Below are 25,111 nucleotides of genomic sequence, written 5' to 3' on the forward strand. Positions count from 1 at the left end.
GCCTTGATTTTCCTCAGGTAGAACTCCAGCTCCTTGCCCTCTAGCACATAGCCATCTGCTCGGCCACACTGGCCCGGTCGGGACGCAATGCATGCTGTAAGAGAACACATGGTCCTTAGTGAAATGACAAAGTGACCCCATCCAAACCTATCTATCCCCTTATGAGTCTATGTTGGCTCAGGTACACCTGGGGGCAAGCACGAAGCCCACTGCTGTCTCCTCAGACACACTTTATCGTCACTTAAAGTCAGTAGCAGAACTGGACAAAGTTTTCATCACTGAGACAGCTCCACAGCATGGGCATGGACGTCCCAAAATACTTTTAAAACTCCAAGCTCCATGTGTGTATCTATGGACTTTTTCTACCCAATATTCCCTTCCCATTTCAGCTTCACACTAGTAGGGTAACCAGATGTTCCCATTTGTGCTTATACTTTGCTGTTGTTAAACTCTCTGGGTGAACCGTCTAGACCACATGGCTGGCAGTCCAATGAACTGAGGCAAGGCAAAAACGCAGAGGGCACGCGATCTTTGACCCCCACCTCCCCTAACACAACAGCCTTCTCACCGAGAAGCTTGCCCTGCTGAAACTGCTCCTCCAGAAGACCGCTGATTTTGGCATTCTTTTTCCTTTCGTCGTATTTCTTCTGAATTTTTTTGGATTTCTTCTTCCTCAGGAGTCTGAATAAAGGGGAAATAAATAGTTGGATTAGCACAGGGAAGGTCATTCTTGAACCCCACAGCCCAACACTGGCCTTCCTCAGCATTAAAAGCTTTCATCTCTCTCCCTTCAGTAGCAGAACTGGACTGAGTTTTCATCATAAGAAGGCTGGACTCAGGCTGCCCAATCCACCCCCCATAGGGAAGTACCACGCACCAGCTTGGCCCCTTTCTTGCGGCCCAGGGGCAGTGCATAGTGGGACTCGTACCACTGTCGGTACGGCGTGCTGTCAATAAGCACGATGCAGTTCTTCACCAAGGTCTTGGTGCGGACCAGCTCGTTATTGGACGCATTGTAGACAACATCAATGATCCTTGTTTTCCGAGTACAACCTGCTCACAGGGGAAATCCAGAATCAAGTCACATAAACCAGAGGCCACCCGATCTTGCTGCACCTCCCCAGGCAATTCTCCCCTAGCAGGGCCTTAAGGAGAAACACTCTGAGCCTTTACCCAGCTATAGAACATCAGCTGGTCTTCCACACTCTCATCTTTTTAGAAGTGTTTGGCTACCACACACCCTCTAGAATCAGCCCCAACCCCTCAGGCTGCAGAGCTAAGAGAACAGGGCAGGACAGTCTGGGTAGAGAGAACTCCAGGTACCTCAAGGTTTTTCAGCAAGAAATTTCAAGTACCTTGGTCAAGGCCATAGACTTCCTGCTAAAAGCACTTACTGAAGCTTAGGAAGGTTTAGGTGCCTTCCCACCCACTGCTCAAGGGGCTCACTCACACTCTGAGCCCCAGGAGAAGTTCCCCACGTCCAGCCTCAGGGCACGGTATTTCTTGTTACCTCCCCGCACACGGACTGTGTGTATGCGGCGGGGGCCAATCTGGAAAACACAAGGAGACAGGAACCAGGTTACCAAGGAGAGCAAGGTAAGAGAGGGAGGGGAACCTGGGCTGGATGGAGGCAACAGTCAGTGTAACTATGACATGTCCTTGCATTGGCAAGTGGCACACACGTGACCAAGACGGACACAGCCATGCCTAAGGATAATTTTTTCATCACTCCAGTTACCTCAAAGAGGAAAGCGCTGACCCCAAACACTGAAAATTAAGTCTCTGTGAAACAAAATTCCCAGGTTTCTGACTATCACGAGAGGAGCTCGCCTCTCCAGGTGCCCTCCAAGTCCCTCTACTCGATTATCTGTCTCCATTAGCCCCTAAGCGGGGGCGGGGGGCAGGGTGCAGAGAGCATGCTATCTCCAGGTAGGCAGCCGCCCAGCTCCCACTATAAAGAAATCGCAGCCCGAGGCGGAAACCACACGGAGACCCGACTACGCTGGAGAGCAAAGGAAGACTTACGGGCCGGTCGGTCGCACACACGCACCCACCTTTGTGTTGGCAGCGGGGCGCCCCAGCTCATACTTCCGCTTCTTGTGGTAGGGCTTTCTCTTGCCGCCGGTCTTGCGGCGCTTGTGCCAGTTGTCCCGAGAGATGCCTGCAAGTGGGAGCGGGGACGGGAGTCTGAGGTGCGGGGACTCGGTGCTGGCGCCTCGCCAGCCCCAGACCCCCGCGCCGGGCGGGCCGCACGCTCAGCTCTCCAAGGTTGGCTTCCCCACTGCGCACTCGGCAGTCTGCAGCATTTCCGAGGTGTCATCACGTGCGCGCGGCCCAGCCGGCCTCTGGCCCCCGGCAGCCATGTTGGTGCCGCTCGCAGCCTACAGCCCGCGGCTCGGACACGGACGCCTTTGCAGCCCCCGGGAACAGCCTCGGCGGCCAAAACCTGAGGGCCAGCCCTCCTCGTGGTTGTTCCCAGCCGGGAGTCGGGGTCCCTGTACTCCTAACTTGGCTGCCAGGCAGGATGGAACTGGATTAAGCTCAACCCCAGCCCACTGCCGTGGCCCCAATGCTGAGCGACACTCACCCATCGCTCGGCGCTGGCTGGAAAGAGAAAACGCAAAGCTTCACGGTCCGGTTTGTAAAACGCAGTCCCGCCCCTTGACGTTGTTTCTAAGTGCCGTAACCACGGAGGGCGAAGTGACTTACGTTTCTGCTGTCGCGCTGAGGCCCTCGGGGCTCGGGAGGGTCTTGCTGGCTGCCGCCCGCCGCCTGGCGCTGCCGACCTTGGGCTGAGGGGGAGTACGGTCCCCGGGCGTGGCTAGATGTGAGCGCTTTTGGCAGAATCGAAGGGATTTAGGGCACAGCCGAGGTGAGCAGAATAGTTTTATTTACGTTGTGAGACTCGTTTCAGAGGGTACTGCAGTAGTCCAGGATGAGGGATGTGCGTGCGGGTGCGTTGGGAAAGGGTGGTGGACTTGGGTTTTGTTTTGAAGGGTTGGTGATAAATTGGACATGGGAGTTGAGGGAAAGGGAGGTGTCAGGGATTCCTAAATTTCTCACTTGATCACTTAGATGAGTATTGGGGCCATTTACTGAGATAGGGTGGGCTAAGGTAGGAGCTGCCATGGACATGTTTATTTTCAGATCTGGTGAATCATGTAAATGGGGATGACAGGTAGGCAGCTGCATATTCATGTCTGGTCATTCTTGTGGAAGGGATCTGGACAGATGTTACTTTGGTGATCGTTAGTATTTAAATCGTTAAAAGGCACCAGAATGAATTGAACCTAGGAAGAGAGCATAAAGGAGAAGTCTACAAACTTGTTAGTTTTTTTTTTTTAATATATTAATTTTTTTTTCTTTTTAGAGAGGGGGTCTGGCTCTTGCTCAGGCTGGTTTTGAACTCCTGACCTCAAGCAGTCCTCCCGCCTTGGCCTTGCAGGGTGCTAGGTAGGATTACAGGCTTGAGCCACTGTGCCCAGCCTACAAAGTTTTCTTACAGAGTTAAAAGTAGGTAAATGCTTTAGGTTTTGTGGTCTATAGGGTCTCTGTCACAACTACTCAACTCTCCTATCTCATCAGAAAGCAGCCATGTGGGCGTGGTGGCTCACACCTGTAATCCTAGCACTCTGGGAGGCTGAGGTGGGCGGATTGTTTGAGCTCAGGAGTTCCAGACCAGCCTGAGCAAGAGCGAGACCCGTCTCTACTAAGAAAAAAGAAAGACATTAGCTGGACACCTAAAAAATACATATATAAAAAATTAGCTGGGCATGGTGGTGCATGCCTGTAGTCCCAGCTACTCGGGAGGCTGAGGCAGAAGGATCGCTTAAGCTCAGGAGTTTGAGGTTGCTGTGTGCTAGGCTGATGCCACGGCACTCTAGCCCGGGCAACAGAGTGAGACCCTGTCTCAAAAAAAAAAAGAAAAAGTATATTGGGCTTAACATATGTTCTAGACACTGTGGATACACTATTGAATAAAACAAAAATCTTTATCCTTATGTGCTTAAATTATCTAGCATTTATGGAGGAGTTATTAAATGTGAGGTATTGTACTCACTGTATTTATCTCAATTTTCATTACAACTCCATATACCAATATTATCCCCATTTCTCAAACAGCACAGAAAGGTTATGTAACCCACTAAGGGTTCTGCAGTCACAGAGCCAGGATCCCACCCTGGCTTCAGAAGCTGGTCTGGTAACCTCCAAACTGTTCTGTATTCCAGCTGGAGCAATGGAGCTCCAGGCAGGGCCTAATAGTTTGCAGTAAGGCATTGAGAATTTATCTTTTGTGCAAGGGGAGATATGAAAAGGTTCCAGGAAGGTTAACTTAAGATTCCTTTGGCTGGTTGAAGAGAATAGGTCACTGGGAATCAAGAATGCAAGCAGGGAGACTAGTTAGGGATTCTCGTATTTTGGGTGATTAGGTCCAGGATGGTGGTATTCTTTCATTTAATCCTCATAATTCTGTTACGTGAGTATTGGTGGCCTCATTTTATAGATGAAGGATAAAGTTCAGGTATCTGTTTTTTCAAGGCCACAGAGGTAGTGCCATTTCTGTTAAATTTATGATTCAGAATTTAATGGTTATTGAATGGCACCTCAAACTCATGTAATTCTCTCACCATGAGGTAGAGAATGCTATTTTGAAAATGAAGAACCTGAATGAGGTTGAGGCCAGAACCTTGTCCTCCTGAGCCCACCATACTCTGGTTTCCGCAGTAGCCTAAATGCTCTGTGCTTCCCACCCAGGCCCTGACTGAGGCCTTCCTAAACACTTATTTGGCTACTTGGTTCCTAGGCTTACAACCTTTTAGTGGCATTTCATTGCCACTCAGATAATTCATGTCCCATGACACGGAACCTAGAGTCTTCCAGTTCCTAAACTGCCCATTCCCTATGCTTGGTCCCTCAGTTCACCTGGCAGACCTTTTTGCAAGACCAAACTGGTGTTGCCCTTCAGATCCTTTCCTATCCAGCAAGTCAAATGCTTTCTTGTCACCATTCCCACAGAATCTTTTTTTTTTTTTTTGAGACAGGGTCTTGCTCTGTCACCCAGGCTGGATTGTAGTGGTGCAGACATAGCTCACTGTAGCCTCAAATTCCTGGGCTCAAGTAATCTTCCTAAGTAGCTGGGACTACAAGTGTGAGCCGCTGTGCCCAGCTAATTTTTAAATTTTTAGTAGAGATGGGGTCTTGCTATGTTGCCCAGGCTGGTCTTGAACTCCTGGGCTCAAGCCATCCTCCTGTCTTGGCCTTCCAAAGTGCTGGGATTACTGGTGTGAACCACCACTCCCAGCCCCACAGAATCTTTTAATGGGCCTTGAGTAGACTGTCATAGACAGAGTGCCATCTTTCTACTTATAGTTCCTATTCCCATGAGCAGGCCTAGAGTCTAGTAAGCATCTAATAAACATTGAACAAGTCACAGGTTGGAGTGTTCAGCGTGTCACTGGAAGAGCAGGCATGGCTATGGAATTGGCACTACCCAAGGGCCAAAGCTGCAGTAGTGTTCTTAGTCCCAGAAGGCTCAAACACATCCCAGGCCCTTCCCACACACCACTCAAAAGGCTGATATTTTTTCCTTTCTTTATTGTTACACACAATGTATAAACACATAAAACAGAAGACAGTATAGGGATCCTCTTGGGCCTCAAGAAACAGCAAGGAAGGAAGAGGTCCCAAGAAACATTTTTTTGAAGTACAGGACATAGCAGTGCTCAGACCAAAGGGGTGGAAGGTGGGCCAGAGCCAACTGAGAGCCAGACTAAAGGCTCCTTCTCTCTCCCTAGAGCCAGAACCACTGCAGAGAGCCCTCCACCAGCAGCCAGTCCACATAGGCGGGATGCTGCCCAAGGGGAAACTGTACACCAGAGAGCACTCCCCTCTTGATGGAAGGAAGGGCGACACAGATGGCTAACTAAAAGCTCCTTCTTCCTTGCTCCCTTGAGGGCGACAACTGAGGAAAAGGAAAGTAGTGTCCCATGTCACTTTGACCCCCTCCCCAGCTGCCCTGGATCCTGATGCTCCCATAATGTGGCATTTACCAAAGCCTTTCCCAGCTCAGACTCTGACTAGACCCACCGGGTGCCCAAAGTTTGCAGGGGAGGGACGGGAAGAGGCTGGTGAAACCAAACAGATCTTTATTTGCAGTCGTCACTGAGGCCGTTTCTTGCTGCTTATTTGCTTGCTAGCCTGCTCTTCCAGCTGCATGGCCAGGCGCAAGGCCTTGATGACATCTGGAAGGAAGGATTGGTGGTGCACATGGGGTAAGTGGGGATCTGAGAGGCTCCCATTCACTCAGGGCAGAGCTGCTATCACCTGCAGTCACCCAGGAGCCAGCAGAGGCCACCATCATCCACCTGCACCCTGTCCAGCCACACTCACCTCGCAGGGCTGAGAAGTGCTTGGCCTGCCTGGCCAGGGCAGATTCCGCTTTGTTCACAAATGTCTCTAGGTCGTAGTCCGGCTGCTCGGTCATCTCAGAGAGCTCAAGCCAGCCTGGTCCTTGCTGCAACAACACAGGGAGGACTTTGTCAGTTCAACAATGACCAAACCACTTTAGCAAATCATTCCTGGGACTCTACCATCTGCATTGCAGATACCTGTGCAGATGCCATGCCTCTGTCCATGGCCTGTACCCCGCCTCCTGACCCTGTCCCCTGGGGAAACCTTCAGCTGGAAGCCATCCTCTTCCTACCCCAAACTCGTCCCTATCCCCCGTGTCAGATGAATGGCATTATGGTCCTGATGCACAAACCAGAAACCTGAGTGACTTTATTCTGTTACCCTGCTTGTCACCAAATCCTCCCAATTCTACTCCCTAAAGGATTCTTAAACAGTTCTCGCATCTCATGCCCTCATTCCAATCCATGGCCATGGACACACCTTGGTCTAGGCACCAACATCTCTCTCGAACTCTTTCCAACAGTTTCCCAACTGCCTCTACCTTTGTTGTCCTCAAGCCCCCAAAGCCAGGTGGCCATACGGTGGCCACAGGGATATATCTAAAGTTCTGATGTGACCATGTTACCTCTCTGCTTAACTCCCTCTGAATGTCTCTGCTGCCCTCAGAATAAAAACTCCAGGCCTTTGGTATAAACTATATATAAGGCTTTTTAGCATCAGATCCCTGCTGACCTGTCCATCGCCTCAATCTCCCTCCATCACCTGCTCATTCCTTTTGCTCTGACCACAGTGAACCTCTCATTCATCCTGGAAGTGTCATGTCCTTTCAAACCTCCGTACCCGAGCACTCATCCTTCACAATCCCTCCCCAGTTACGTGTGCCCCAGGTTCTTCCTTTCCGCCCTGCAATCCTCTGAGTGCCCACTGTCTTAGGACGTCCTCTGCCTCCCCACGACTTGCTCTTCCACAGCGGCAGCTTCTACCACTGACTAAACACCAACCACATGGTCACTATGCTGATGCTTTATTTATTTTGCTTTTTTTTTTTTAACAGTATACCTAGGTTTGGATATGCTGACATTTTATAAGCCTATCACATGATCCCCAAATACAACCATCTTGTCTTGGCCATTTTGGGGATGAAGAAACAGGCCTAGTGAAGCTAAATAACTTTCACAAGGAAATCAGCTTGTGAATATAAGAGTCAGGATTTATCTCAAGTCTTACTTGGGGGCCTATTACCTACACTTGATGTTTTGGTCTATGGTTTCAGCACAGGAGCTGGAATAGTCACTGAATAAATAAGACAAGATCTCTGCATATGAGTCACCCCCAGACCCTCAAGCATGGAGAAGTGAGACTAGCTCTGGCTAGGAGGGTATAGGAAAGCCTGCGTGTGCCAGGCTGAAGAGGCTGTGGCAATCAGCTGCCCAGGCGGAGAATTAAGGAGTGCTAGTGTAGAGGGCTGCTTCTTGCCATCCCAACCTGAAGACTCATGGGAGCAAGTCCGGGTCATGTTCCAGGAACGGCACTGAGCACTCTGAGGGTGGAGCTGGGTGGCTGTCCAGTCCCCCATGGCCAGGGCCAGCTCCCCACCTGTATAATCTCCTTGAGTTCTTCCACGGCCCTCTCCTCCAGCTCCCTGATCTGGGTCATGGCTTCATTAAAGCTGGACATCTGGGAAGACAGTTCCTCCTCTTCCTTGGAGAGCTAAGGGGGCCAAGAAGAGAGACACAACTGTGTGGGTCAGTTCCCACCTCAGCAGGGCACACTTCTATCTCGCTTGTCCCAATCCTGCCCCTTACACTGCTTGTGATCAAGTTCCCATTAGAGCTGGCTTCCATCTCTTCTGTTTCCATCTGAGTTGGCTGCTCTCCACTGGGCCCACTGTGGGGGCTCAGCTCCTTGACCCTGAAGAAACAAGAATGTGTCAGATCCCACAGCAGCCCCCTTGGCACTCACCACAAGAGTGTGGTGCCACTCAGGATGTGAGGCTTGAGGCTCCAAAAGGATGGCGTGACAACTTTTCCTTCAGCCAAGGAGAGGTGGCACAGACTGAAGCTGGACTGGAAAAGACCCTCACACACTGCTGACTCCTTGCCAGGGCCCCAGGGGGACTGGGACAGACCTAGCATTATGGCTGAACTCCCAAGCCTCAGATTTAGAGTCACACGGAAGAATATACGGTAGGCACTGAGGCCCCAGAGCCTCCTCCCCTCTCATCACTGCCATTCCCTTCCCCAGTCCTGCCCCCATCCCACCTGGCTGCAGGCACCAGTACCTGTCTGCATATCTCAGTGTATTTAAAGTATATTCACAGGAGCTGATGCCTGGTGAGATCATGGCAATCTGCAAAAGAAGCGGGGTAGATAAAGGCTGAGAATCAAGGATGAGGGTACTAGACAGCCTGCCCCCGAATGGCTTCTAGGAGGAGCCTCTTCAAGCCCCCAAGACCCACATGGTATTGGTGGGAGGACACACTCAGCACCCATGCTGTGCTAGGCAACTTGCCCCATGGGCACTGCAAATTAAGGTGTCCTGCTTTCAAAGGCATATCTAATTATGTTCTGCTGCTTTATCCCTTTCCTGAGACATTCCTGCTACCAAGGTCATATCTCAAAGCTCTGTGGATCGTGCTGGAGACTTCAGTTCACCCAGGACAAGGGATAATGCCTCAGGTATAAGAGTTTAGAGCTTAGTCAGAAAACCCCACCTTCTTCATGAAAAGTCCCCAACCCAGAACTAGGGGAGAGAATATTCCCTGCAGGAAAGGGATGGTAGAACTCACCTAGAAGGGCTTGGGGATAAAATAGGGAAGGGTAAGTCATTCAAGGATGTAGCCTCATGCTCCAGGCTATTTCCTAGGCTGGGAGCCAATGAACCTGAGGGAAGCCACGGAAAAGGACTTCCCTCTCCTGCTAATCCAAAGGCTCACCTTCTGAATTCTGGAATTTACTTTTCACCAGGAAAGGGAGAAATGACTTCCCCCAAACCAAGAGCTGCACCTACACATAGTAAAGGGAGTAGATCCTTTCCTCCCTGCTTGCGTAGGCCATGAGGAGGCTGGTGTGGAAAAGCAGGGTATAGAAGCCCAGTCAAGTTAGAGTCTGGAAACCCAGGCAGCCAGTGGTGTTGAGCCTCCTACTCAGGGACAGGACTAAATGTCTCCTTGGAAAGTAACTCCATCTCCAAAGAGACCCCACTCACCATGCAAGTCCTTGAGTTCTCCCCGATAAATGAGTCCCTCAACACCTGTGTCAGCTTGCTCTCGCGGAACGGGGTGTGAGCCTTATTCTGTCCCAGGGCCCTGATACACTCCTGTGGGGAGCAGGAATAACTGAGGTCCCTTCTTTCCTCTCGTGCTGACCACTCCCTCCCTTCCCAGCAGCTCCCCAGGCCATCCACTTCTATCTAGCCCCTGCTACCTTCAACGCCAGGAGACTCTTGTTGATTTCTGCACCCTCCATGCGGGTCTGTCGGTCAGCACTGGAAGTGTCTGCACCACGCTCATTCCCTGCCAGATCCACCAAAGAGAACTTGCCATGCATTCTCCCTTTGGTTCGAAGAAGAATCTGGAAGCAGGCATGGGAGCGGGAGGAGTTGGAGTTGGCAAACGTCTGCCCAGAGGTCCTATGGCAAAGGGGGGTAAAGACCGGTTATGAGCTTCTGGGGTCACCAGCCTCTATGGCACCCCAGAGTCCAAACCACCCCAGTCCATAGCAGTAAGCTCTCTGGTAAGGGAGGGACCTAGGTCAGGACTCTAAGAAGTCCTGTGTCTTCCTGTCCCAGACTTCCATGCCGACCTGCCTGAGAGGAGCTCTCCCTCTAGCTCTGGACCTAATACATTTTCCTGGCAGGCAAATCAGTGCTGGGGCCTTGGCCAGACCTGGAGGCCTATAAGTACATGGGGAAGGATGAGCTGCCTCTGCTAACGGGCACACAGGGAAGAGGGAGCTGTCATGAACTACTTGCCAGAACTTGAGGGCCTCACAGAGGGCATCCCCGTCCCTGGACCTCCATAGCTGCCAAGCAGCCCACTGTGCCATGCCTCGGGCCCCGGTGGAAGAGCAGTTCCCTACTTCTGTACAGAGGAGCCATGGCCCCATTACTTCCAGCCCTGAACAGACTCAGAGCAAAGGGAGGGAAAAGCAAGGAGAAGCCCACAGAAGCCAGGAAGCATGCCTTTGGGGTAAAGCCTGCAAATAATGCCTGCCTTGGTTAGATTTAAGATACTTTGACTTGGTTTTGATGAGCCTCTGGCCCTGGATCATCTACCCCATTGATACCCCTTAAAGCAGAGGTTTTTACAGCCCTTGCCAAGCTGGGGGAAAACAGTACTCTGTGGAAACAGAAATCGGCTCAGCACGAGACCTTATACCTGAACCAGGCCTGAGACCCTTCCCCTCACCAGACTCTGACCTGCAGGCGCTGCCCATGTCGATCATCTTGATGACATCATCAGCAGAGTTAACCAGGTGCTCTTGCAGCCCCACCACCTGCACCTGCTGCTTGCCATCCTCCAGCACACGCAGCTTGGCCTTCTTGTTGAGCAGGTCAAACAGCTGTGTCAGGCAGGGGGCGTGAGGCGAAGGCCATCAGGCACCAGGCACCCACCCAATTCTTCCCTCGGACAGAGCCTGCCCCAGCTTACACAAGGACCAAGAGCAGGAAAGGCAGAGAGAATATGGGCTGACAGATCTCAGATTAGCAGAGAGCAATACACTTGGGGTCTGAACCAAGTTGCCTCAGTTTGATGCGACTCTGCAACTTTACTAGCTGTAAGACTGGGCAAGTTACTTAACCACTCTAGCCTTGCTTTTCATCTGTAAAGTTGAGACAAGAAAAGTGCTTAGAACAGTGCTTAGCACACAATATCCTATTAATGATGGCACACACAGGCAAACCTTTCTCCTGAGGGGGAGCCCTGAGGACAATCCCTTCATACATGTTGAGCTTGGGTGCCATCTCACCGTCGAATAAAACCTCTCATACACACCAGGGCAGAGTGGCCCATCAAAGGCTTGACAGCTAACAGATTGATTGGCTTCTACAACTTATGGCAAACTTCAAGGTTTTAGAAAGTTCAGGGGCCCCAACAGCACAAACAAGGGGCTTCCTGCCAGCTACCTTCCCATTGTAGATCTCGAAGAATGTCACATAGACTTCTAGGCCAAGTTTCTGGTAGCGGGGCTGATTCTTCAGCAGGAAGACGTCCCGGGCTGAGGGAGAGAACCTGGCTAAGTAAGCAACCTGCCTTTCTGTGCCCATCCCTGATGCAGCAGAACACACTACTTACAGGCCATGGCGTAGATCCCTTTGGATGCATTCTTGGCTTTCCCAGAGAGATCTCCTCCCATAGTCTGTAAAAGGAAGGGGAAGAAGACCACAGTAAAGGGTCTCTGGCCTAGCCCAGAGCACTACTGGCTCCATCACCACAATGGGCCACACCAAAGCCAGAAGGATGGACTTGCTAAGGCCCCTTCTTTCGTCTGGCACCATAAGAGTATCTGGTGATGGGGAATCTGCACCGAGGGGACTTTCTTCAAGAAACTCATTGTCTTCCTTTTCAGGGATCCAGTGCGAAGGCGCTCTCCCTACTAGGTCTGAAATACTCACATGTGTCTTGCCACTTCCTGTCTGGCCATATGCAAAACAAGTTGCTTTTCCACCTTCAAAGATTGTCTGTACCAGTGGCCTTGCTGTGAACCTAGGAGAAACGACGAAGAGGGGAAGAGCATTTGTATCTGTTCCCAAAATGTGGGAACATGGTCTTGCTACCTTTCCACTGCAGAGTTCCCAGGGCTCTCAATTCCTCCTCCTAAGAATAGCACTCCTCTCCTCTCTTAGACAGGAGTCTTAGAGGGAGATTTGTAAGTGGGGTTAGGGTCAGCTGGGACCCTAACTCCACTTATGAATCTGAAGTACCCCTGACCAACTAGTGCTGGTGGTGGAGGGGGTGCTGGACTGCCAGGCGTGAGCTGATGGCCCCACACTCTGAGCCATCTGGCCCCTCCTCTGACCCCAGAGACACGGGATGAAAGCCTGCGCTTAGCAGTCAACTTCCGGCATCAGACACACTACAAAGATCAGGGGAAACCCTTTAAAGTTGGGGTCTAAAATGTTTTAAGCTTCGTGGGCCACTTAGGTCTCCATCACATCTTTGTGTGTTTGTTTGTTTGTTTTTTTATAACCCTTTAAAAACATAAAAACTATTCTTGGTTTGAGAGCCATACAAAAAGGGGTCATGAGCCAAATTTGGCCTATGGGCCATAGTTTGTCAACCTCTGCTCTAGAGCAGTGTCCAACAGAACTTTCCATGATGATGGAAATGTTCTCTTCTGTGCTGTCCAACGGTAGGCACTGCCACATGTGGCTACTAATCAATTGAAACGTGGGTAAGGCACTGAATTTTTAATTTTATTTAACTTTTACTTAAGATTTGAATAGCCATATGAAGCTAGTGGGTGTCATTTTGGACAGAGCAGATCTGGAGTTCCACAAGTCTTCTAAGCCCACTGGGTAAATGGGGAGGCTGCATAAGACCCTGCAAGAATCCCTGGAGCCTACCCAGCCCTGCTTCAGTGTAATGGGTAATACCTCTCTCATGATCTACTCAAGGATGGACCCTGAAAGCTGCAAAAGGGGATGTGGCAGCCCCCAAACGGGCCTTCCTGGGGCTAGGAGCCAGAGCTCCAACACGAGAAGAGGCCAGGAAGGACCTCAGAATTCAGCATATCTGTGAGCAGTGCTACCACAACATCCCACATTAAAGAGGCAAGGCACAAGGAGAGGGAGAAAAAGAGGCAAAGAACTAACCTGTAGATGACTTCATTGGAAGCCGTTTCATCAAATGCAAAGTCAAAGCAGAACGCTTGGTTCTCCAGATACTTTGTTAAGTCCACTTTCAATTTGGGTTCATGTACCAAGAGGACACACTTGCTAGGAATGGAAATCACATCAATTTCTTTCTTGGCCAATTCTGCAGAAGGAGAGTATTTCAGGGGGTGCTCCCTGGACACAGATGGACCCTCAGTCAGCCCCAAGCCTCTTCCTGACTGAACAGGGCTTACCTTGCTTGTTCAGCGGGCGTTTCCTAACACAGACACATATCCTGTGCTCTTCGATCTGCAAGAGAATGACAAGAAGCAACCAACAGTAAAGGGTCAGAGCAATATCAAAAGCAGGCTTATTCACTCACACCTGTAGTCCTACCACTCTGGGAGGCTGAGGGAGGATTGCTTGAGCTCAGGAGTTCGAGACCAGCCTGAGCAAAAGCTATACTAAAAACAGAAAAATTAGCCGGGTGTGGTGGCATGTGTCTGTAGTCCCAGCTACTCGGGAGGCTGAGGCAAGAGGATCATTTGAGCCCAAGAGTTTGAGGTTGCAGTGAGCTACAATGACGCCACTGCACTCTAGCCAGGGCACAGAGCAAGACTCTTGTCTCAATCAATCAATCAATCAATAGAAAGTTTGTCCAGAAGAACCCCTCCCTTCCAATCCCATTATCTGGTCCAGTCAGGGGCCAAGATCTAACATTAAGACCCCTTCCTCCCCCATTAGCTACTCCAGAGTACAAGAAGGTAGCACTGGATTTTGTTCCCAGTTTTCTCATCCTACTACAGCCTACAGAAGGTTTCAGCACCCCTTTCGTGATTCTTTTTTGTTGTTTTTTTTTGGAGACAGAGTCTGGTTTTGTTGGCCTGGCTACAGTACAGTGGTATCATCACAGCCTCCCGAGTAGCTGGGACTGTAGGCACAAGCCACCACACCTGGCTAATTTTTGTATTTTTTGTGGAGACAGAGTCTTGCTCTTGCTCAGACTGGTCTTGAGTTTTTTTTTTTTTTTTGAGACAGAGTCTCGCTGTGTTGTCCAGACTACAGTGCCATGGCATCAGCCTAGCTCACAGCAACCTCAAACTCCTGGGCTCAAGCAATCCTTCTGCCTCAGCCTCCTGAGTAGCTGGGACTACAGACATGCACCACCATGCCTGGCTAATTTTTTCTATATATATTTTTAGTTGTCCAATTAATTTCTATTTTTAGTAGAGACGGGGTCTCGCTCTCGCTCAGGCTGGTCTCGAACTCCTGAGCTCAAACAATCCACCCGCCTTGGCCTCCCAGAGTGCTAGGATTACAGGCGTGAGCCACTGCGCCCGGCCAGTCTTGAGCTTCTAACCTCAAGCAATCCTCCCACCTGAGCAACCGTGCCCAGCCTCATGATTTAGAATCTAAGGCCGGGTGCGGTGGCTAACACATGTAATTCTAGCAGTCTGGGAGGCCGAGGCAGGAGGATCGCTTGAGCCCAGGAGCTTGAGGTTGCTATGAGCTAGGCTAATACCACGGCACTCTAGCCCAGGCAACAGAGTAAGACTCTGTCTCAAAAAAAAAAGAATCTAGCCAACTTATGGCAGTGGGGGTAGGGCAAGTTTGTAGAGATCGGACTCTCCCATTCGGGCTCACTAGCTCCAGCCCACCAAAGGGTATTAAGAAAAAGCAATTCAAAGGTCAGTGAAGATTCCTGCACGCCCTCATTCCTGTAAAGAGAAGTTTTCTGTCCCTCAATTATACACTTACTCAGGGAAGAGAGGTAGAAGTCTTTTGTTTTTACTTACAGGATCAGTCATAGTAAGTGGATGACATTCCAAAGTAGCCCGAAACTCTTTAATCATTCGGGCAAATTCCCAGTTTGGAAAGCTATTGTCATACTCCTGTTTGAGACAAGAGCAAAAAAGGGCGGACTGTTAAGATGGTCAGTGCTATGTGGCAGCAACATCAGCTCCTCGTATGCACATGACCCTTCACAGTTGACAAAGCCCTCACCCTGGCTCTAGGCTGAGAAACCAAGTACAAAGCCCTGGAGAACAGAGATTGGCAAGGGGTGGGGGGGCCTAGGCGTGCGCCAACATGCTAGGGACTGGGACTGGGGCCACAGCACCACATCTTAGGAGGCACTGCGGCAGGCTGGGCTTCCCCGCAGCAAATAACCCAGCTAAGGGGACTCCACTGCCTCCCAACATACATAACGGTGCCCAGCAGCCCCTCTGGCCATGGCACGTGAGCATGTGATGGGCTTGCTCACTGGAAAACCAGCATTAAATATTTCTCATCTGAGGGCTTTCAGAAAAATTTCTGAATTATTTATTCTCTGAATCCTGATGAGAAACCAGTTAAATTTTCCGGTATCAGACGGGAGCCTCAGAAATGCTGGGGCCCAAGTGTATCTCTATTGCCTACAGGATCAGTTAAGGATGCCTGTCTAAAAACCCTCGCCCTAGTCTCCCAAGAAAGGTACCTGAGCTCGCTTTATTCTCATTTCAGAGTTCTGGGCCCTCTTCTCTTCTCGCTTGTTCTTCATTTTTTCCATTTCCTTCACAATACATGATTTCCTCCGAACTGTGGTGGGGGGGAAAAGGAAGCCCACTCTTACCAGTCTAGGTCAGCCTGCTCTTCTCTGGCTGTTTTACTGAGTACTGGGCCTTTCCTAGGCACTAGCCTTCTCCAGATCCTTACTCTTAAATCACTATATACAAAGAAAAGCAATAGATTTGACTCTTGGGATAGACAAGTCCACAAAGTAATGATCTGGCCAACGTGAGGTCAGAGTAGTGATAACAGCACTCCAGTTCTAACCGAAGCTCTCTCTGACTTGGCTATTTTCTCAACAACCAAAAAGAGATGAGACAGTCCCTGCTTGGTCTTGATAGTCACTCTGGGCTGTTCTTCAGGTGCTGGCCAAGACCTTAGCTGTATCAACACCATAACGTCAGAGGGCTTCTACCCAATCTTTCACCTCTTGCGAATCTTTCCATGGCTGCAGGAAAACATACCCACATGTGACAAACAGGGCTCATATCCAGGTGCCAAGGTAGGCCAGCTTTAGAACAGGATGTTAACTATCTGCCCTGTACTAGGAGCAGAACAGCAGACAGCCCATCGTTATCTACCTGAGGTCCCAGTGTTTGCAGAAGAGCTGCCTCGGATGGGATGGACTTGCTCTTCTCCCTCCTCGCTGACCATCGTCAATGGTATTTCAGCCACTGCAGGGCAGGAGGGCCTAGGGGGGCCAACTGTGGGGGCACAAGAGTCACTGGAGAAACAGGCAGGTATACTGCAGCTGTCCTCATCTGAGGCCCAGCAGGTCATGGACCAGGAGAAAGGCTACTGCCTGCCAGCTCAGCAAGGGCTGAGGCAGAGCTTGGGCTCTCCCTTCACCTCAGACCACACCCTGAACTCAATGAAGCCTCTCTCTAAGGGCTGGCTCCTGGGGTTGAATTATCTTAAAGGGTGTGTAAATAGCTCAGCATGGGTTTTGCCATGAAGGGAAAAAGCCTTTGAAGGCCCGAACGCTTTAGACTTGATGCAAGCATGGGTTCTCAGGCCCTTTCTCTCTCCCTTTCTACCCATTAGGGCAAAAAGATAGGCTTTTCTGACTTCTCCAAAGCTTCAGGAACCCAAGCAGTTAACAGGAGCAAAGACTGAAGAGCCAGGAGTGATAGGGAACTTGGGCAACACCTAACCACATTGATTAAATACAGAAAGATGCAATCCACAATGCCTCATTACTTTCCATACCTGGTCATGACCCTTTCATTTACCTCCATCCCATTAGAGCTGAATTTGATATATGTAAAGTATAATGGTTATATGTCTTACAACATTTGCATCTACTTTATAAAATCTATTAAGGATAGACAATTCACTTAAAAATATTTTTAAAATTTCACTTACATAAAGTGTAAACAGAGAAAAAGCTAATTTATGCTATTAGAAGTCAGGATTGTGGGCACCCTTGGGAGGAGGGTGAGACTGGAAGCATGCCTGAGACGGACTTTTAGGGTGCTGGGAATTCTCTGATCTGGGTATTAGCTACATGAGCGTGTTCAGCTTGTGAAAATTCATTGAACTATATACTGAAGGCTATGTGCCATTTTCTGTATATAGTTATGTTTCAATTAAATTAAAAAAATAAAAAGAGATGATTTCCAGATAAAGAAGCAGTTGGTGGGGCAGGGCCAGAACAGCACTGAAGTCAGGGGAGTAGAAGAATCCTAGACTATTCCAGCACAGGAACAGGGTAATGTGTGAGGAGCCTGCGCCAGAATCCCAAACAGGAAGAGCACCCTCAATACTCACTGGGAGCTGAAAACTGCTTGCGGGAGTTCGCAGATGCAGGTATCTCCACCTCCATATCATTCTCCTGAGTGGCGATGTGAACCTCTGAGACAGTGGACATGCGAGAAGAGCGGCTTCGAAGACCTGGAGAACCGAGGGCAGCGGCCAGTCAGTGCTATGTGATCAGGAGGGCCGATAGAGGCGGGAGGAGGGGGATTGGGACAAACCTCCAAGGCCCTGCACAAGGTGAGATGGGTCCTAGCCAGCAGGAAAGAAGCCCACCCCCACATTCCTTCTACCCAAGTAAAGGAAAAATTAGAAAGACCAAGTACTAGTGACCCCAAAACTTATTTGTCTACCTTCTACAAATGCAGGAGCTCCTGAGGACAAAGATACCTCCCACAAGAGTATTTGTCCTGGGTAAATGGAGGGAACTACAGCCAGCCTGAAATCATTTCTGAGGACAGACCTAATCCGAGTCCTTGAGAAAAAGCATTATTAATCTTAACAGCAGCAGTACCTACTACCATTGTACAAACAATCTTCCTATACCTCAAAACAACATTTGAAGGTAAATATTAGCCTTCCCATCTCATGAAAGAGGACATTGAGGCTCAGAGACATTAAGTAACTCTTTCAACGTCATTCGACTGGTAAGTGCCAGAGCCAGGATGTGAACCCCCAGCTGTCAGATTACAGAGTCTGGGCTTTTTCCACTGCCCCAGGATGCTTTACAGCAGTGGTCCCCAGCCTTTTTGGCACCAGGGACTGGTTTCATGGAAGACATTTTCCCTGGGGGGGTAAGTGGGGGAGGGCGCAGTGGAGCTGGGCAGAGCTCAGGCGGTGATGCGAGCGATGGGGAGCAGCTGTAAATGTGCTCACTCTGCCCCTCCACCCCCGCTCACCTCCTGCTGTGTGGCCCCCTGGTTCCTCAGTTTCACGGAAGACAATTTTTCCGTGGACTGGTAGGGGTTGGGGAGTGGCACACAGCAGAGTTGGGTCCCTAACAAGCAACAGACCAGTACCCGTCCGTGGCGCAGGGGTTGGGGATCACAGCTTTACGAGCCCAGGCTACATCATCAGAAACTCATGGAATTAGCTACATTGATTTTCTAGAATCTTAAAGAATGCTTAACTGAGAGAAACAATTGAGTTATACCTGAATTCTTGTCAATTTCTACCCATCTATATAGTTCCCTTACATAAAGAGAGAGAATTTATCACCTATAAAACACATCAAGTCATAAATTTGGAAACAGAAAACATGGCATCATACAAGCAAACACCAGCTTGTACTGAATCCCTAAGTATTATAAGTTTAGGCTGACAGCTATATGCAATCCTTATCTTTCATAAAGAGCATGAATTATTATAATTTTTCCTATTTCCCTAATGATTTACAATCTTGTATTTTATTTCTACCGTTTACTAGCATACACACTTCTGAAGATTTTTTTTTTCATTAAAAAGAGCTGTGGCATGTCCCTTGAGGACATGCATAAGGAATGGGACTGCTGCCATTCCCACCTCTCCTGCAGGTCCCTAGGGTGCACCCAGCAAGGGAGGGCCAGCACACCATCCAGGCCCAGCTCAGGCTTGCGATGGCACCACATCTACCCAGGGCCCCCAGAACCTGAAGCTCCAGTCAAGTATTCTCCAGGTCCTTAAGGTAGCTCAATCATGCCAGGGCAATGATCACTCGTGGGCCTGGATAGCCGTGAAGGCTCACCAGCTTTTGAGGTACAGCTGGCTCTGAATAATAAGGTGGGTTTCTTGAACATTTTATGCCTACAGCCACCCACTACAGTCATAGTCCATCAAGTAGCCAGAGTAGGTTTACACCGACTACTTCTGCAGAGAAAGCCCAGACTTCTAGACCACAAAACACTGAGGTTATTCTCCCCTACCCTAACCCCCCATTCTCCACAGCACTTCTAAGCAGCCCAGACCTAGGTATCTGCCTTTTCACAGCCTCACTCCAAGGCATACTATTCCCCTGGGGAGGCTGAGCCCTGAGGGAAGAAAGCCTGTCAGTGGCTGATTCCTACTCTCCTCAGTACCAGGCTATGGATTCTACAGGAAAGGTTTGTAGGCCAGTCAGGAAATTTCTCAAATATATCAGATCCCTTAGAGATTGGCCTAATAGCTGTAGGTTGGATTCTTCGTCACTGAGAAAGACACTTGGAACATAGGGCAGGACTCAGCCCATATAGAAGCCACCTGCTAAAGTGGAGCAATGAGTCTACTTCCCAGCTTCCACAACTCTGAGCCCCAAGAACATCATTCCTGACAACAAGCCAGTAGAAATCCATTTACCTTCTTTTGGAGCAGGAATTTTGGAGTTGACTGATCTGCGTTTTTGTTTCTGAAAAACAAAACAAACCATCACAATATATATGGCTCATGTCAGTTCTCAAGGGCCTATCCTGGGTCCATATGCTGTGCTGAAGTCACAGGCAGTCCCAGAAAATAAATTAGCAAAGAGTTAATAAGCAAAGTGAATCCTCTGGGGCACTGACTGCAGCCAGAAGACAGGCACCTACTTGGACTGTTACATTTTCCTGCAGGGGCAGATTGTCCTTCGGGTGTAAGGGAAGAAGCTGTAAGAGTTCTGGGTTTATTGCGGCCACATCATCAAAATCAACCTGCAAGGAGCAAGTGAAAGTTTCAGTGAAACATAGCTTGTTCAATCCAAATACATCTCTGCAATCAAGGATACTTCTATTAATAGATTCAAACTACCAGCTTTAAGTTCTACTCAATACGAATAGCTATAAAACAAATAGTTACTCCTTAGTAATGGTTTACCATCTAGATGGATATGGGTTTCTGATTTCCAAGCCGACAGTAGATGTCAATGATGAGAATGCAGTGAAGAGAAAGGCTGACAGGCAGGCAGTCAGGTAGTCCACGGTAAATCTAGGCCACTTGGCTCCCCTACTGTTCTGCTGGGCAGTGGAGTCCTGGCTGGGCAGAGCCCCCTGAGCACCTCTAGCGCTGACACAGAGGAGAAAACAATATCTACCTGTCTAGTGATAGTCAAAACGGAAGGCCCTTCAGGATCTTATGGGCAAGAACAAGTTCCCGACAGCTGCTACCTAACCCTAAGTCTACCTACATTTTCTACTGGGCCCAGAAACTTCTTCCCCAGTTACAGCTTTCTGCTCATGCCTTACCTATTTCCTGCTCACTCCCACAGTGAGGTCACAATTCTAGGTTTACATCATCAGAGTCCTGCAATCCTCTAGGAACAATTCAAACTTCACCAGCATAACTTCACAGCAGGTTCAAACACACCAAATTAGTCCCGGCTTGGTTATTTGTATTTCAAAAAGTGACAGAACTAAAGTATGTACTCCAGGATGAGGGCTTTATTGCCTAGATATGCAACCTATATTTACTAGCTAGCCTACTCAAACATTTATTAGGCATCAGAAAGATAGCAGCATGCAAGGGCAAGATACTTAACAATGAATTAAAACATATCAACCTTGCCTTCAGAGGGCTCAAATTCTAATGGAGAAGAGAAGTCGTATCCACAAAGGAGTAGAAATCAAAGCAGAATGGGATGAGGATTAAAATCACCGAATGCAGGCCGGGTGCAGTGGTTCACGCGTATAATCCTAGCTCTCTGGGAGGCCGAGGCGGGAGGATTGTTTGAGCTCAGGAGTTCGAAACCAGCCTGAGCAAGAGCGAGACCCCATCTCTACTAAGAATAGAAAGAAATTAATTGGACAACTAAAAATATATAGAAAAAATTAGCCGGGCATGGTGGTGCATGCCTGTAGTCCCAGCTACTCGGGAGGCTGAGGCAGAACGATTGCTGGAGCCCAGGAGTTTGAGGTTGCTGTGAGCTAGGCTGACGCCACGGCACTCACTCTAGCCAGGGAAAAAGAGTGAGACTCTGTCTCAAAAAAAAAAAAAAAATCACCGAATGCAAAAGCTGGCAAGTACTTCGGTAACTACATGTCTGTCCACATTTCTTAGATAGCTACAGATTTAGTATGCATACCTCCTCCCATTTGCAACCCTCGAATTACAGAGAGCATAAACACTGGACACCAGAGTTCTAACCCTAACTCTGACATTAATTGATTCTTATATTGATGATTCAGGGTGAGCATTTCAGGAAGAAGGAACAAGAGTTGTGAAGGCAGCAAGGTACCAGGCACAGTCAGATTGGTGAGCTGCTCATTTGCTAGGGCACAGCATACTTTGGAAAAGTGTGTGGTACCAAAAAAAAGGGTAAATAGGGTCAGATCTTGAAAAGGATAGAGCCCCGTTAAGCCCCATTAAGAAATGTGGACCTTATTCCAAAAGCAATATTTGAGCTGGAGTGAGATCCAACAAGAGATGTATTTCTAAACAAACAGCAAAAACAAAAAACAAATCACAAAGAACTGCTAATATCTGGTTGAAAGGAATCTTAGGACCCTCTTGATTCTTTAGGGGTAGATAATGGAAAGTATTCAATCCTTTTATTTCTGAAATATATCACCTAAATATCAGCATACCTACCATAGGCACTATGCTGAGTAAGCCCTTTACATGTGTTTATCTCAGTAAGCTTCATCAAAGAGGGTTCAGGGATCTATTTTATTCACCTCTGCATCCCTAGCACCCAACACACTGTCCAGCATTTCAGAACCAGTCCAAAAGGATTTAAGTCCTCCCAACAATCCTGTAAGGCAGATATTATAATCATTTCCCTTTATAGTTGAGGAAACTAAATTTCTAAGAGGGGCAGAAACATGCCTGAGAACACAAAGTAGTGGCAAAGCCAGACTAGAATCCAGGTTTTCATACTCTTAGCCCAGTGACCTTTTCACCATACCACAATGCCTCTGGAACATAAATGCCTTAGTCACATCTCTTCTCAAAATCTTTCTAAGCTACCTCACTGTCTACAGAAGAAAATCTAAATAGTTTAGCACCACAGATGAAGACCCTCCTTTCTTAGCCTTTTTTCTGTTGCCAAGCATTCTGAGCCCTCCACTGCTTGTGGCCAGTTTCTTCACTAGTGCCCACGTGGGCCATCTCACTGCTTCAGCTAAGCCTTCACGCTCTACCCCTCAAGCCCAGCCCAGCCCATCCTTAGCGAGTTTCCATCTCTGATCTCTAGCACTACTCATCTGTGTCATTCATCACAAGTTGCCTTCTGATATTTGGTATTTCAGAAACATACTTTTGTTTCAACTGGGTTATTGATTTTGCTCCCCAAACTGATATCACAGGTAGTATGCATTTAGAACCTAGTGTGGGTAAGCAAGGTTTTAGGATTCTGTGCAGTTTGCTTTCTAAAGACACACCAGAAACTGTTGAGTGCTTCAATTTAGAATAGGCCTGACTATTCTAAAATCCCAGTGCATCCAAAGAGGACCATTTTTAAGATTAAGGAGAGCAGCACAGCATCGGAAACTAGGCTCTCACAGGTTCCATTTCCACACAGATCCTTTATGTAAGAAGATGTTAAACGTGGTAGAGGCACTCTCACAGAACCTACCTCTTTGCCCTTTATGGTACCTCCTTCTGTCCATTCCACTGAAACACAGGATTTCTCCAAGTTCACAGTCCTTACATTGGCACTGTGAATTAAGCCTATAATATGAAAAGACCAGAGTTACCCATCTGTTTCCTGGGGACTTTACTTTTAGGATCTCACAGATGTGAGATCTCACAGCTCCTAATGTGGAGCTTACCTGAATGAAGGGGCAGCTGCCTTTCTTTCTTTAACACTCACAGAGACAAACAAATACAGGCTTCACCTTTAGAATATTCCACAGTGAGGTGTGCATGGGATAGGATTCATCCCCACTCAAAAGAGAGTCTACAATGGAATAAAGATATGCTTGGAGGCTGGGTGCAGTGGCTTATGCCTGTAATCCTAGCACTCTGGGAGGCTGAGGAGGATTGCTTGAGGTCAGGAGTTCGAAACCAGCCTGAGCAAGAGCAAGATCCCTGTCTCCACTAAAAAAAAAAAAAAAAAAGGCTGGGCATGGTGGCTCCCAGCTCTCTGGGAGGCTGAGGCGGGCGGATTGTTTGAGCTCAGGAGTTCGAAACCACCCTGAGCAAGAGCGAGACCCCGTCTCTACTAAAATTAGAAAGAAATTAATTGGACAACTAAAAATATATAGAAAAAATTAGCCGGGCATGGTGGCGCATGCCTGTAGTCCCAGCTACTCGGGAGGCTGAGGCAGGAGGATCGCTTGAGCCCAGGAGTTTGAGGTTGCTGTGAGCTAGGATGACGCCACGGCACTCTAGCTCGGGCAACACAGTGAGACTCTGTCTCAAAAAAAAAAAAAAAAAATAGAAAAAAATAGCCAGGCGTCTAAAAATAGAAAAAATTAGCCGGGTGTGGTGGCACGTGCCTGTAATCCCAGCTACTCTGAAGGCTGAGGCAGGAGGATCGCTTGAGCCCAGGAGTTTGAGGTTGCTAGACTGATGCCATGGCACTCTAGCCTGGGCGAGAGAGTGAGACTGTCCCCAACCCCTCAAAAAAAAAAAAAAAAGGAAAAAGGTATGCTTGAGCGAGGAAGTGCCTATAGTCCTTAGGTCAATTGTTCTTCAACACAGTACTGAGAATCTGGCATCTGGCCCCCTCGGGTTTTCCCAACTCACTTCTGCCAATCATGTCTGACCATTCTCCTAATGACATGTATTAGACCTGCCAGAGCTGCAGTAGCTGCTTAACCAAAAGAGAGAACTGTATTACAAGCTCCTCACGAGGAGGGATCTTGTCTGTCTCCTTTACCCTGAATCCAATGCCTGACATACTGCAACCGCGAGGTATTTATTGGAGAGTAGAGATGCCAGGAAGCCGAGGTCCTCACAAGGGTAGGGCAGTCTCAGGGGAGAATTTTGGAAGGGAAGTGAATCTAGAAGTCTTAACTTCCCTGAGAGGTCCGATGACCGTAGAGTAGCTCCGCCCACCACGAAGGGCGGAGAAAGGACGCACTGCCAGCTCAGGTGTCACTACCCTTGTGCAGGAAAGAATTACAGTGCAGAGACCCGGACTCTGTGGGGGGTTGGGAGGGTGGGTAGGAGGAAAACCCAACAGTGTCTCAAGACCCTGCCATTTGGGGGCGGCATAGTAATTTCAGCCGTCTCACCGCTCCCGGGTCCCCTTGGCCTCGGGACCCCGCTCCTCACCGTTACTGCGTTGGATCTTGATGGCCAGACCGGGAAACAGGCGGGCCTGAAGTGACGAGTCCATGGGCATTCGGAGGATTCGCTGGGAAGAGAAACGCGAAATGCCAAAAACTAAAACAGCACAACTCTTTAAACTCTACGAAATCTTAACGCCGCGTAAACCGCCGCAGTTTAAATCCCGCGCGCCAGCGCCCCGGGCGACGTCATCACGCTTCCGCCGGCCTCGCTTCCGCCAGTCAGCCCTCCGGGAGCCTTGTGGGATACTTAGTGTCCAGCCCGTCTTCCGGTGCCCGGGACCGCCCATTCATCTGGCCACACCCCCGAGCGCTGTGTCTGTTGGGAACTTCGCCACTGTGCCTGCCGGAGATTCTCGGTTCCCGGCTCTGTGCTGGGTCCTTTTGTGGATGTTAGCGATACTGTGTGTTTCTTTCTTTGTTTT

General features: G+C 49.0%; 2 protein-coding genes across 5 annotated transcripts in view; both read right to left on the minus strand.

Annotated features, from left to right (window-relative positions):
• The window catches only part of RPS8 (ribosomal protein S8), a 5,323-nt gene extending 2,576 nt beyond the window's left edge, over positions 1–2,747 (minus strand). The window contains 7 exon segments of the mRNA XM_012648974.1: positions 3–94; positions 569–675; positions 677–681; positions 878–1,053; positions 1,451–1,550; positions 2,055–2,161; positions 2,588–2,747. Of these exon segments, the coding sequence (XP_012504428.1) occupies positions 3–94; positions 569–675; positions 677–681; positions 878–1,053; positions 1,451–1,550; positions 2,055–2,161; positions 2,588–2,591 (591 nt within the window). The 5' untranslated portion in view covers positions 2,592–2,747.
• A 2,808-nt stretch (positions 2,748–5,555) lies between these two features.
• Positions 5,556–24,863, minus strand: KIF2C (kinesin family member 2C). Of its 4 annotated transcripts, XM_012648975.1 has the most exons (21): positions 24,673–24,863; positions 23,027–23,121; positions 20,067–20,168; positions 19,840–19,888; positions 17,545–17,667; positions 16,356–16,478; positions 15,704–15,804; positions 15,024–15,119; positions 13,482–13,536; positions 13,228–13,390; positions 12,028–12,118; positions 11,708–11,771; positions 11,539–11,630; positions 10,831–10,973; positions 9,837–10,041; positions 9,619–9,729; positions 8,693–8,760; positions 8,217–8,322; positions 8,008–8,121; positions 6,391–6,514; positions 5,556–6,242 (listed from the first exon to the last, which is right to left on the minus strand). In XM_012648975.1, exons 1-21 carry the CDS (start codon positions 24,740–24,742, stop codon positions 6,160–6,162), a joined length of 2,178 nt encoding a protein of 725 aa, XP_012504429.1. In that variant the 5' UTR covers positions 24,743–24,863; the 3' UTR covers positions 5,556–6,159. The 4 variants fall into 4 exon arrangements, with proteins under 4 accessions (XP_012504429.1, XP_012504430.1, XP_012504432.1 ...); XM_012648976.1 differs by lacking the exon at positions 16,356–16,478; XM_012648978.1 differs by lacking the exons at positions 23,027–23,121; positions 24,673–24,863 and adding an exon at positions 20,642–20,729.
• Positions 24,864–25,111: the final 248 nt, after the last annotated feature.

This window comes from Propithecus coquereli, unplaced genomic scaffold (genome assembly GCF_000956105.1).
Source record: "Propithecus coquereli isolate 6110/MARCELLA unplaced genomic scaffold, Pcoq_1.0 Scaffold299, whole genome shotgun sequence".
NCBI lineage: Eukaryota > Metazoa > Chordata > Mammalia > Primates > Indriidae > Propithecus > Propithecus coquereli.